General features: G+C 49.0%; 1 protein-coding gene across 4 annotated transcripts in view; it reads right to left on the bottom strand.

The window, feature by feature from the left end:
* The window catches only part of AK8 (adenylate kinase 8), a 220,771-nt gene that overhangs the window by 148,347 nt on the left and 57,987 nt on the right, over window positions 1–14,437 (bottom strand). For 2 of the 4 annotated variants that reach the window (XM_073637848.1, XM_073637849.1), the window contains exon 1: window positions 8,533–9,282. The exons of the other annotated variants lie outside the window; for them this stretch is intronic. In XM_073637848.1, the coding sequence (XP_073493949.1) occupies window positions 8,533–9,267 (735 nt within the window). In that variant the 5' untranslated portion in view covers window positions 9,268–9,282. Of the gene's footprint in view, window positions 1–8,532; window positions 9,283–14,437 lie in introns of those variants that run through there. 4 annotated transcript variants of the gene reach the window in all.

Genomic DNA, 14,437 nt, shown 5'->3' with positions numbered 1-14,437 from the left:
GTACATACATTACATTACTGATCCTGAGTTACCTCCTGTATTATACTCCAGAGCTGCACTCACTATTCTGCTGGTGCAGTCACTGTGTACATGCATTACATTACTTATCCTGTACTGATCCTGAGTTACATCCTGTATTATACTCCAGAGCTGCACTCACTATTCTGCTGGTGCAGTCGCTGTGGACATACATTACATTACTGATCCTGAGCTACATGCTGTATTATACCCCAGAGCTGCACTCACTATTCTGCTGGTGCAGTCACTGTGTACATACATTACATTACTCATCCTGTACTGATCCTGAGTTACCTCCTGTATTATACTCCAGAGCTGCACTCACTATTCTGCTGGTGGAGTCACTGTGTACATACATTACATTACTTATCCTATACTGATCCTGAGTTACCTCCTGTACTATACTCCAGAGCTGCACTCACTATTTTGCTGGTGGAGTCACTGTGTACATACATTACATTACTGATCCTGTACTGATCCTGACTTACCTCCTGTATTATACTCCAGAGCTGCACTCACTATTCTGCTGGTGCAGTCACTGTGTACATGCATTAAATTACTTATCCTGTACTGATCCTCAGTTACATCCTGTATTATACTCCAGAGCTGCACTCACTATTCTGCTGGTGCAGTCACTGTGTACATACATTACATTACTGATCCTGTACTGATCCTGAGTTACATCCTGTATTACACCTCAGAGCTGCACTCACTGTTCTGCTGCAGTCACTGTGTACATACATTACATTACTTATCCTGTACTGATCCTAAAGTTACCTCCTGTATTATACTCCAGAGCTGCACTCTCTATTCTGCTGGTGCAGTCACTGTGTACATACATTACATTACTTATCCTGTACTGATCCGGAGTTACCTCCTGTATTATACTCCAGAGCTGCACTCTCTATTCTGCTGGTGCAGTCACTGTGTACATACATTGCATTACTTATCCTGTACTGATCCGGAGTTACCTCCTGTATTATACTCCAGAGCTGCACTCTCTATTCTGCTGGTGCAGTCACTGTGTACATACATTTCGTTACTGATCCTGAGTTACATCCTGTATTATACTCCAGAGCTACACTCACTATTCTGCTGGTGCAGTCACTGTGTACATACATTACATTACTTATCCTGTACTGATCCTGAGTTACATCCTGTATTATACTCCAGAGCTGCACTCACTATTCTGCAGGTGCAGTCACTGTGTACATACATTACATTACTTATCCTATACTGATCCTGAGTTACCTCCTGTACTATACTCCAGAGCTGCACTCACTATTGGTGGAGTCACTGTGTACATACATTACATTACAGATCCTGTACTGATCCTGAGTTACCTCCTGTATTATACTCCAGAGCTGCACTCACTATTCTGCTGGTGCAGTCACTGTGTACATGCATTACATTACTTATTCTGTACTGATCCTGAGTTACATCCTGTATTATACTCCAGAGCTGCACTCACTATTCTGCTGGTGCAGTCGCTGTGTACATACATTACATTACTGATCCTGAGTTACATTCTGTATTATACCCCAGAGCTGCACTCACTATTCTGCTGGTGCAGTCACTGTGTACATACATTACATTACTCATCCTGTATTGATCCTGAGTTACCACCTGTATTATACTCCAGAGCTGCACTCACTATTCTGCTGGTGGAGTCACTGTGTACATACATTACATTACTGATCCTGTACTGATCCTGAGTTACCTCCTGTATTATACTCCAGAGCTGCACTCACTATTCTGCTGGTGCAGTCACTGTGTACATGCATTAAATTACTTATCCTGTACTGATCCTCAGTTACATCCTGTATTATACTCCAGAGCTGCACTCACTATTCTGCTGCTGGAGTCACTGTGTACATACATTACATTACTGATTCTGAGTTACATCCTGTATTATACTCCAGAGCTGCACTCACTATTCTGCTGGTGGAGTCACTGTGTACATACATTACATTACTGATCCTGAGTTACATCCTGTAGATCTTTTATTATAAAAATGAAAAACATAACAATAATAATAACAGAAACATAACAAAATTAATAACCAGAAAATAAACAATGTAATGAACTGGTCCAGCCGCTCCCCCTCTCCTCACACACATATTATACATATATACACAATAATAACTACCTACACCATGACATCTGGTCCGGTTACCAAACAAATAATAACAATATAATAAACAATAACCGACAAATTATATACAAACTAATATATACATTCTTTTTTTTTTTTTTTAAATAAAATAAATACTAACTATACAAATATATACAAGACAAAACAAAACACCCCACACTCAAGCCCACCAGTCCCTCCCCGGCACTGACCTGAGAGCTGGTCCTGCGCCTCATGCCTCAGTCCATGTCCAACGTCCATAGGACAGATCAGGCAGTGCCAGTTATTCACCCAAATAACCAGTGTCCCACAAGATGAACCCACCTCCCCCCTTTTCCCTCCACCCAACCTAACACCTACACCCATACCCATATATACAATATATACAGAAACAAACAATACAATAACCACAACTGACAAAGCCCAAGTTCGGCACCTGCAGCCCTACATCACTGTCTACTGATCAATAAAACAAAAATCTATGGTGTCAGCAGCAGCCCACCACCAGGAGAGGAGATGACCAGACTAGGGCACATTAAAAGAAAAGCCCCTCCAGAGGAGAGCGGCCCTCCGTGTACCCAGTCTCTCATACTCCAGAGAACGCCCCTTCACCAGGTCACCGAGTATGGTCCTAAACACATCGTCCACTGGGAGGATTTTCCGCTGTGTCGATACTAAGCACCGTGCGTTCCACGTGTGATACCTAACCACTGCGCTAACTAGAAATAAGGTGCAGCGGTCCCGACCACCCAGGTCCCCGAATGCTCCATAGGCCCATTCCGCATAAGAGAGACCGGCCAGCCGGGGCCAGCCAATGGAGGCGCCCACCCTGTTGTACACCTCTGTGTTAAAGGGACAACGAAGCAGGAAGTGGTCCATGCTTTCAAGCATGGTACCACAATGCTCCCGAGGACAGTTCCTGTCCTCAGAGCTCCTACACTTCAGATTGTCCCTCACACACAGTTTCCCATGGAAGCAGCGCCAAGCCAAGTCCCAAACCTTCAAGGGGATCCTGATAGAATTCAAAAGATGCAGACCCACCCCAAGATCACGACTTGGGCAATCCCTGAGCGCCAGAGGCCTCTGAAAATGGGTCAACAGAACCCTTTTGTCAAGGAGCTTCCTTGGCAGAGTCCTGACCTCCCACATTCCCAGACCCCACCGGCGAATTACCTTCAGAACCACGGTAGCGTAAGCCGGGAGATGTCCATGCGGTGTGCGGAGATCCTTCACTTGCCCTCCTGTCTCCCATTCCTGGAAGAAAGGCTGAAACCATCCCTTACAGGAGAATACCCACGGAGGAGCCCTCTCTTTCCAGAGGTTTGCAATATTGATCTTAATGAAGGTATTCACAAGGAATACCACAGGGTTGACCATACCCAACCCTCCTAGTCTCCTCGTACGGTAAGTAACCTCCCTCTTGACCAGGTTCAGTCTATTCCTCCATAACAGTTGAAAGAACAAACTGTAGACCCGAGTCCAGAGAGGCTCTGGCAAGATGCACACACTGCCCAGATAGATCAGCAAAGGGAGCAGGTAAGTTTTGATCAGGTTTACCCTTTCCCTTAGGGTCAAAGACCAACCCTTCCATTGGTTCACCTTCTGAGTGGTGATCTCTAGCCTGCTGTCCCAATTTTGTTTTGGGTAATCCCCCTGGCCAAATTCGATGCCAAGAACTTTTGCAGAGACTTTGGGTTCTGGAAGGGTGTCCGGGAGATCAAAACCAGGATCTCCTCCTCCCAGCCAGAGACTCTCACACTTATCCCGGCTGATCTTAGACCCGGATGCCTCCGAGTAGCGATTTACCTCTGACATCAGCCATTCTGCCTCCCCATCAGAGGAAACAAAAACGGTGACGTCATCGGCATACGCCACCACTCTCAGAGTGGCTTCCGGTGCTGCCCGGTCCATCCCGATCCCAGCCAACGGTCCACGCTCCACCCTCCTAAGAAGTGGGTCAATCGCAAACACGTACAGTAGCGGGCTCAAGGGACAACCCTGGCGAACACCACACCCAGCCTCAAAAGAGCTGCTAATCCAACCGTTCACAAGCGGGAAACTCTCTGCCCCAGAGTACAAGGTCTTAAGCCAATCAACAAACCCCCCCGGCAGGCCATACCTCAGAAGGACAGACCAGAGGTACTCATGATTAACCCGATCAAACGCTTTTGCCTGGTCCAATGACAGCATGTACCCCTTCCAGTGGCCAGCCCTACCCTGCTCCACCGCCTCTCGGACACAGAGTACAGCACTAATTGTACTGCGGCCCGGAACAGAGCAATGCTGGGCCCCCGAAAGGAGCTGGGGTGCAAATTTCACCAGCCGATTAAACAGCACCTTTGCCAAAACCTTCCTGTCTGCATTGAGAAGCGCTATGGGACGCCAATTCTCAATGCAAGATGGGTCCTTACCCTTTGACAAGATGATCAGGGCAGACCTCCTCATTGACTTTGGCAGAGTGCCCGAGGAAAGACACTCATTGAATACCTCAGTCAAGAGGGGAACCAAGGCGTCCTTAAAGGTCTTATAGAATTCAGATGTTAAGCCATCCGGACCGGGAGATTTCTTCAGGGCAAGCCCTTCAATCGCCAACTTAACTTCCTCTTCCCTGATCATCTTTGTCAAAACGCCAAGAGAGGGGTCTACCCCTGGTTCGGGGACGGCTTCAGCCAGAAAAGCCGACATCTCATCCCAATCCAGATCCCTCTTCCCCAAGAGGTGCGAGTAGAAGGATCTGACGACCTCCAGGATCCCTGATCTGGATCTTTTCAGGGACCCCGCAGTGTCAACCAGTCCTGTAACAACTTTACTATTCACTGACATCTTGCAGTTTCTATAAGGGTCGGGCGAGCGGTACTTCCCGTAATCCCTCTCAAAAACCAAAGATGCGTGTCTATCATACTGATACCTCATTAGCAAAGATTTCACTCTGGAGATCTCCTCGCGGCTACCTCCAGTTGAGACAAGATGCTCGAGTTTCCTCCTCAGGCCCTGATACAGGCGGTACCTGTCCAGGCTCCTGAGGCTCGAGAGCTGGCGGAAGAATCTTGCCACCCTTTTCTTAAACATCTCCCACCACTCTGACTTACTACTACAAAGATCCAGTAAGGGTACCTGGCTCTGAAGAAAATCCTCAAAGGACTGTCTTATCTCCGCTTCTTCCAAGAGAGACGAATTGAGCCTCCAAAAGCCTCTTCCCATCCGGGGGGTCTCTGTAACATTCAGGGAAAACAAAATCAAACAGTGATCGGAGAACTCCACCTCAACAACAGATAATGCTGAAGAGACGGCTTCCTCCTTTAAATAAAACCTGTCTATCCTGGACCTACAGTTACCTCTATGATAGGTGAACCCCTCGTGGCCTGCGGTGTGCCGGATGTGGACATCCACCAGGCGAGCCTCACTAGCTATACTATGAAGGACGACGCTATCATAAGTCAGCTTGTCTCTGGAACCTCCTCTATCCCGTTGCCTCGTGACAGTGTTGAAGTCCCCTCCAAAGACGACCTGCCGACTCGTAAAAAGGTAGGGCTTGATCCTCATAAAGAGACACTTCCGGTCCCACTTAGATTGGGGACCATAGATGTTAATGAGCCGGAGCTCTTGTCCCTTCATGAGGACATCTAATATCAGGCACCTCCCCATTTCTAACTCAATAACCCGTCGGCATTCTACCGGTGCGGTAAAAAGGACCGCCACTCCGCTATACGGCTCGGCCGCAAGAGACCAATAGGAGGGCCCGAGTCTCCACTCCCTCTTAGCTATAAACACCTCTGCCATATTTGGCAGCCTGGTCTCTTGCAAAAAGAAAATGTCAGCTTCAACCCGGCTGAGAAAATCAAAGGCAGCAAATCTAGCCATGTTTGACTTAATGCTGGCGACAACGGAGTGGGTACCGCCATCATTGGTGATTGAGTTAGATGGCTTTCTTCTTCCCACTCCCCTTATCCTCTGCCTCAGAGGAGGAATCCTTCCCCCTCTTTAATGACACAGAGGTGTCCATTCCCACATTTTTCCTTCTTTTTTCGTCCTCGTCTCCGGACTCTGGGCCAGTCCCTCCCCCCAAGGACCTTGCATCCCCAGGAGAAGGAGACTCGGCGCCCCCTGTAAGCTCCGCTGAAGCCGGAACCTCACCCTCAGCCTCCTCCTCAGAGGAAGAGATGTTATCAAGGGCTTGGAACCGGTTAGAAAGACCAACTAGAGGGGAGTCGGTTTTACCTTCCTTAGGTACCTTGGTCAGAGCGGGAGAAGATGTTTTATCTCCCTTCTTTCTCTTCTTTTTGGTGCCGAGCTTACGCTTGTGTTCTAGCCACCGCTTATTATCCTCATCCATACTTTCATAATGGGAGGATTCTGAAGCAGAGGCAGTTTCCTCCCTGTGGATCCTCCTGACCTCCTCATCCAACTCATCATCCCTCGGGGCCTCAGCAGCAACACTGCCATCCAGGACAGGGGCTGCCCCGGTAGTCTGGGGCTCGCCCCGCTCCCTCTCCTGTCTGCGCTTGTCTAGATGCCTCAGCTGGGCAGGCGTCTTTTTATTGCTTTTCTTCCCTGGCCCCTCAGCTCCCCCACCCCTGCTAGTCCCCTCTCCAGCAGAATCGGCCTCACGGCTTACTCCCACCGGGGTCTCGACTGCATTAGCAAAGGAGCGAGGACAACGGCTGAATGGGTGACCTAACTCACCACACAGGTGGCACCTAATCTCCACACAAGAGGCGGCAAGATGGCCGACACCCCCACACAACGCGCATTTCTGCACGGTGCAGTTTGCACTGAAGTGTGTGGGGTCGCCGCACCTGTGACAGAGCTTCGGTTGCCCCTGGTAGAAGACCAGGATACGATCCCTACCCAGGAAGGCAGACGATGGAATGTGGGCAACCGTACCACCTGAACGCTTAAGTTTTACCATAAACGTCCAGGCCCCTGACCAGATACCAAACTCGTCGCGGTTTTTCTTTGGCATCTCCACCACCTCTACATACCGACCAAGCCACGTCATGATGTCATAACAAGAAAGAGACTCGTTACGAGTCATCACGGTCACTTTCTTGATCTGGTTTTGGCGAGACACTGCCTGAACGGCAAAGTCTCGCCAGCCGGGCTCATTTTTTGCCAACTCATAATTCGCCCAGAAGAGCTCAAGCCCCTCCGGCCGAACAAAGCTGACATCAAACTCAGGCGTGGAATAGGGATGTATCAAGGCGTAGATGTCAATCGCCTTGAAGCCCATCCTCAGCAGGAGCTCCACAACTTTAGACCTTGGCGGACATGCATCACTGCCCCTCCACCGAAGACGGACCACATTCCTACGCACACTGCCTGGCCCGGCTGTTGGGAGGGACCACAATGTATCTCCCCCTTTTTGCTCTCGGAAGGCCCCGAGGCCATGCCTCTCTATCCAGAAGGATAGATCAACCTCTCGACCCTCTACCATTAGTGATCTCTCCCCCTTCTTTAGAGCCTCCAGAAGGCGCCGTTGCAACATGCCGTCCCCAAAACCCCGGAGACGAGGAGGATGCCCTATTTGCCCCGGAGGTGATACTGGCATAACTCTGGACAGGTGTTGCCACCCCCGGGGGGGCAACCGGACCAGTGACCACATCAGCCCCAACAGTATCACCATTACCCACCTCCATCTCACCCTCCACCAAACCAGCAACCACACCACTAGACAATGAATTATACTCATTCACCTCCACCACCACATTCATTCCTGCTGGACCAATAACAATGGTGGATGACCTTTTGACCTCCGCATCAGGCACAAGGGGCTCAGTCACCTCCATAGAACTGGAGGCGACCTCACCCCCGGTCTTATGTGTGCCCTCCACATCATCGGTCGGTAATTTCCGCTGTTTGGCATTTGGTATAAAGTGCCGCTGATCTCTAGCTGCAGTTAGGCGCCGCTGATCTTTAGCATCAGGATCTTCCGGACCAGCGACGCCAACACAAAATAGCACTTTGGTGGGAGGACCGGAACGCTCAGCCCCAACTGCCCCCTCATACTGCCGCCGCTTCTCAACTAAGTGATCAGCGGCAACAGCATTCAGAGGCGCCGAGGCTACCGGAGCTGCCCCCGACACCGGGCTGCTCCCCCCTCCCACTGAGGAGCGCACCACAGCATCGTGGCCTGATGGAAAGCCCGCCGCCGGGCCGCCCTCACTGTCCAGCCTCTCGGCTGATGCACCTCCTGCTAAGTCCCCACTACTACAAGCAGAGACGGAGCTCTGCGCCTCACTACCGCGCTCTGTAATCTCCCCGCGCCTTTGCACCGGATCCACAGCAGAACCCGGGCTGGGCTGGGCAACGGGGCTTATACAGCGAGCTGAGCCTGCCGCCAACTCAGGGGGTACAGGGAGGGGGGCATATACGTATCTTACCGCTTCCTGCAGCTTTGGCTTGGTCTTCTTTGCCTTTTTGTGGCCCCCTGGTGCCTCTTCTGGTAGATCGTCACCAAGATGGAAGTTTTGGAGGCACACTGGGGACTCCAGGAGCTTAATCTCCGCCATTAGCGCCCCTCCCTGGCCGCTGCTGTCACTGTCCTCCCCAGAGCCGGCAGAACTGCGACCGGATGTCACTGTCGCCTGTCCTGCAGGGAGCTCGCTGCACGTGGCCTGCGGGTGACTTTGCAGGCTGCCAGGTGGGGCTTGCTGCTGGTCATCATCACTCTCATCATCCACCTGGCTCTCAGGCTGCAGCCCCATCTGCCTTTGCTCTCTGGTATCAGCCATTTCTCTGTAGCGGTCTTCATTTATAAGTTTTTCTTTGAAAGGACCACTCTGCTCCCTGATGGTGGCTTTCCTAAGTTCCAGGCGTTGAATTTCACTGCTCAGTCTTTTTACCTCAGCTTGGAGTTTTGCCTTCCTTGGTTTGGAGGCCCCCGCAGCTTTGGCGCTTGTGCAGCGCAGCTCCTCCCGGAGCCTCCTGATGAGCTTACTGGCATCTTCATACTCACGGAGGCGGATCATGACCCGGGAGGCATAGGTGGACACAGACTCCCGGGGTCCCTGCAGCGCCCATTCCCCCTCAGGGAGGTCGGCCTCACCTCCGTGAGCACTCAGCTTTCCTCCGGAAGGAGCGCCATCTTGCACGCCGCTGTCAGGCTTTTCCTCCATGCTGGAAGCCTTGCCGTTTCTGGGGGTCTCCACAATCCCGGGGGGAGTAGGAGCCACATTGCTGCGACTCCTGGTGCAGCGTCTCACCCTCGAGTCCTCTGATGTGCAGGCCGGTTGCTGGTTTCTTCTGCCCCCCGCCGGCCTGGTTCAGGAAGCAGAAGCCTGGGACTTGGCTCCATCACTCATCCCAGAAACCAGCTCCCTCCCTGGGAAAGAGAGAGAGCAGGTCCCCAGGTGGAGAGGTGTTGGTTTCTCAGAGATCAGGAGCTCACAGCAGGATCTGCAGCCACCACACCCGCAATCACCACACTGACTAGCAGCTGATCAGAGCTGCACCCAGTATGCTGCTGGTGCAGTCACTGTGTACATACATTACATTACTTATCCTGTACTGATCCTGAGTTACATCCTGTATTATACTCCAGAACTGCACTCACTATTCTGCTGGTGCAGTCACTGTGTACATACATTACATTACTTATCCTGTACTGATCCTGAGTTACATCCTGTATTATACTCCAGAGCTGTACTCACTATTCTGCGGTTGCAGTTACTGTGCACATACATTACATTACTTATCCTGTACGGATCCTGAGTTACCTCCTGTATTATACTCCAGAGCTGCACTCTCTATTCTGCTGGTGCAGTCACTGTGTACATACTTTTCGTTACTGATCCTGAGTTACATCCTGCATTATACTCCAGACCTGCACTCACTATTCTGCTGCTGCAGTCACTGTGTACATGCATTACTGATCCTGTACTGATCCTGAGTTACATCCGGGTATTATACTCCAGAGCTGCACTCACTATTCTGCTGGTACAGTCACTGTGTGCATACATTACATTACTTATCCTGTACTGATCCTGAATTACAGCCTGTATTATACTGCAGAGCTGCACTCACTATTCTGCTTGTGCAGTCACTGTGTACATACATTACATTACTTATCCTGTACTGATCCTGAGTTACATCCTGTATTATACTCCAGAGCTGCACTCACTATTCTGCTGGTGCAGTCACTGTGTACATACATTACATTACTTATCCTGTACTGATCCTGAGTTACCTCCTGTATTATACTCCAGAGCTGCACTCACTATTCTGCTGGTGCAGTCACTGTGTACATACATTACATTACTTATCCTGTACTGATCCTGAGTTACATCCTGTATTATACTCCAGAGCAGCACTCACTATTCTGCTGGTGCAGTCACTGTCTACATACATTACATTACTGATCCTGTACTGATCCTGAGTTACCTCCTGTATTATACTCCAGAGCTGCACTCACTATTCTGCTGGTGCATTCACTGTGTACATACATTACATTACTTATCCTGTACTGATCCTGAGTTACCTCCTGTATTATACTCCAGAGCTGCACTCACTATTCTGCTGGTGCAGTCACTGTGTACATACATTACATTACTTATCCTGTACTGATCCTGAGTTACATCCTGTATTATACTCCAGAGCTGCACTCACTATTCTGCTGGTGCAGTCACTGTGTACATAGATTACATTATTTATCCTGTAGTGATCCTGAGTTACATCCTGTATTATACTCCAGAGCTGCACTCACTATTCTGCTGGTGCAGTCACTGTGTACATACATTACATTACTTATCCTGTACTGATCCTGAGTTACCTCCTGTATTATACTCCAGAGCTGCACTCACTATTCTGCTGGTGCAGTCACTGTGTACATACATTACATTACTTATCCTGTACTGATCCTGAGTTACCTCCTGTATTATACTCCAGAGCTGCACTCACTATTCTGCTGGTGCAGTCACTGTGTACATACATTACATTACTTATCCTGTACTGATCCTGAGTTACATCCTGTATTATACTCCAGAGCTGCACTCACTATTCTGCTGGTGCAGTCACTGTGTACATAGATTACATTATTTATCCTGTACTGATCCTGAGTTACCTCCTGTATTATACTCCAGAGCTGCACTCACTATTCTGCTGGTGCAGTCACTGTGTACATACATTACATTACTTATCCTGTACTGATCCTGAGTTACCTCCTGTATTATACTCCAGAGCTGCACTCACTATTCTGCTGGTGCAGTCACTGTGTACATACATTACATTACTTATCCTGTACTGATCCTGAGTTACCTCCTGTATTATACTCCAGAGCTGCACTCACTATTCTGCTGGTGCAGTCACTGTGTACATACATTACATTACTTATCCTGTACTGATCCTGAGTTACATCCTGTATTATACTCCAGAGCTGCACTCACTATTCTGCTGGTGCAGTCACTGTCTACATACATTACATTACTTATGCTTTACAAGTATGTTGCTTGCTGACTGTTTCCAGACTGTAACTCAGGATCTGACTACATCAGACATGCTGAAACTTGTGATTTGCTTCCCTCCACCTGTAGAAAGCCTTGGGTTGGAGGAGGGAGAGGGAATAAAATGAATGCGAGCGATGAATACTTATAGAGGAAGACGGAGTTAAACTTTTCCAGTTAGAAGAAAAAATATAAATACCCCCCTCCTCTGCATGCTTCCGCTATACTCCAAGCCAGGAGGTGTTTGCACTACAACAATTATGGAGAAACCTCTCTGCAATTTGCTTTCAGGAATCACAACCTGAGGCTTCATGCATATTAAATGGCATGGTGATGGCGGTGGTAGCCGGTGATTATTTTGTGTATATTTTAGATATTTCCCGGGGTCTGGGGGTGCGCACGGTCGTAAATAAAGAGAAAAAAATCAATCAATCCTTTAATTAGAATATATTATGTGGCGCCTTGACACATCACAGCGCAGCGTCTCCTCCACCACCGCGCCGCCGCGCTTTGTTCACTACAGGTTAATTGATATTCTGATGTGCTTCGCTCCTCTTGCTGGCGCTGGCTCCAGACCCCCAGTGGTTTGGTTCTGTTTCATCCCACATCAAAAAACCGTATGCTGGGGGCGCCCTAAACTCCAAGCTGGAGGTCTCAACAGCTGCAGCGAGCCGGCGATCACAGGAGGGACGCGCTGCGAGCAGATGTCACACATAAGATGAAATCCAGCCTTATAAATATATATGTATGGACAGTCGCAGGTTACTGGAGGCTGGGGAACTGCGCCGGAACACTGAAAGGCCACAACCTGACTCACAAACAGACTGCCTTATGTGCCGGCGGTAATGAGCATGGCATAATCTTATGCTGGCAACCGCGCCGTGCTCTCTTCGAAGTTGCCTGTCGGACGCGATTAACTCAGGAGACCCTAACCTTTTTAAAAAAGTTTATAGCATTCCAGATTTTTCACTATTTTCAAGATCTCTGCAAGCTGTCAGTGACTGGCGTTATAGTAACTTCCCACCCACAGGCTAAAAACGTATCCTCATCCCTTCTGGGATAAGGAGCACAGGATTGGGCCTCAATATGCATTTAAGTACGTATTTACGGCGCGGCTTCAAAATGGAGTAGTAATAGCAGCACGAGTTTGTTGTTTTACCTGCAGCTGACTGATGTTTACCCGCGCGCTGATTTGCCATAAAACTGTATGTTGCCGCATTTTTTTACGCATGTTTAACGCGCGTCCTGGATGCTATGTGCGGCTGACCCCGAACCCTGCAATTAAAATAGATTTCCCTGGACTGTCACTTCCCTGGAGGCCCCCTTTGAAGGCACTTACATCTCCTACATATGGAGGTTAGGGGATAGTTTATTAAAACCGGAGCGTCCCTTTAAGACCCAAGTGGATTGTAAGCAATTTGTCGGCATAGGTTGCAGACATCACGGGGTTAATGATGAACAAGTAAAGAGTCCTGGACAGGAAATATGTATAAAAGCGGAGTTCCCTTTTCAGTAATAAAACTTTTTGGCAAAACTTTTTAAACTGATACTCAGAACTCGCCAGGGGTCACTTAATGTTTAACACTCGCCGTAAGTCATGTCCGATGGTAATGAAGATCCGTCAAGTGGTGACAAGGTAATGGCAATAATTCCCATCATCCACCTATAGCCAGGTTTATTCTTAGCGGAGCTGTACATCCCAGTGCTCCTTCTCCAGCGATAGGACGGGCATGCGGGGTCTGTACGAGCCCCTGTAGACAGACTAGTCATCGGATCTGCCAATGGCTGCGATATGTTTCTTGTTTTCGCGCGGTGCCATGATACCTGACGGCGGTGTTTGTGCGCACCTCGGCACATTTCGCAGAGATTTAACGCTCGGTGGGCGGTCTCCGCAGGCCTCTTGATCAATACAATGCCTTCTCCTCCGAGGCTGCGCTTGACATCTTTAAACCTGGGAGTGTCAGGAAACAGAAAAGTAATTCTACTCTCTGTCAGCGCCAGCAACTAAGGCCAAGGCAGGGACGTATAGCACGCCATGGCCCCCATCATCCTCATACATCTCCCCTCCAACCATCGGACACAATACTGCTGATATGTTTGCCACTCGCCGAAAGAATATGGAAACAAGAGTGACGCTTCCCGTGCCTGAGTCTGATGAAGAATCACTGTGGCATAGAGGAAATAAGAAGAAACTGTCAGGAAAAAAGTGACTACGGCGACTGAAAATACAACCGGGGGCAACGTGAGGGGCAGCAGCGAGACCGCCACTCATCATGCACTGAATTTACTGCACGATTACTGCAGAGCAGGAGGGGCAGAGCAGTGACAGCTGAGATTAAAGGGGAACTCATTCTTGTGACGTTTCTGTAAATAAAACTTAATGACTTTGTCTGTTAGTGTCCCATCATTTTCAAAATCTCTGCTTGCAGTCAGTGAATGGGTATTGTTTAAATCCTGAAAAACTGTCCTGATGATTTCCGATTAATACAACTTAACAAGCACTTTTGTATCTCTGTATACAGGGAGCTCCCCCTAGTGGTGGCTGCAGGCTGAATCTTATCATGTATCTCTATATACAGGGAGCTCCCCCTAGAGGTGGCTGCAGACAGAATCTTATCATGTATCTCTGTATACAGGGAGCTCCCCCTAGTGGTGGCTGCAGGCTGAATCTTATCATGTATCTCTGTATACAGGGAGCTCCCCCTAGTGGTGGCTGCAGGCTGAATCTTATCATGTATCTCAATATACAGGGAGCTCCCCCTAGTGGTGGCTGCAGACAGAATCTTATCATGTACAGTACAGACCAAAAGTTTGGACACACCTTCTCATTTAAAGATTTTTCTGTATT

Source organism: Phyllobates terribilis, unplaced genomic scaffold, assembly GCF_046119375.1.
Source record: "Phyllobates terribilis strain yellow unplaced genomic scaffold, ASM4611937v1 Scaffold_7__3_contigs__length_470593459, whole genome shotgun sequence".
NCBI lineage: Eukaryota > Metazoa > Chordata > Amphibia > Anura > Dendrobatidae > Phyllobates > Phyllobates terribilis.
The sequence above is the reverse complement of the archived record's forward strand: the minus strand, read 5'-3'. Positions and strand labels throughout refer to the sequence as shown.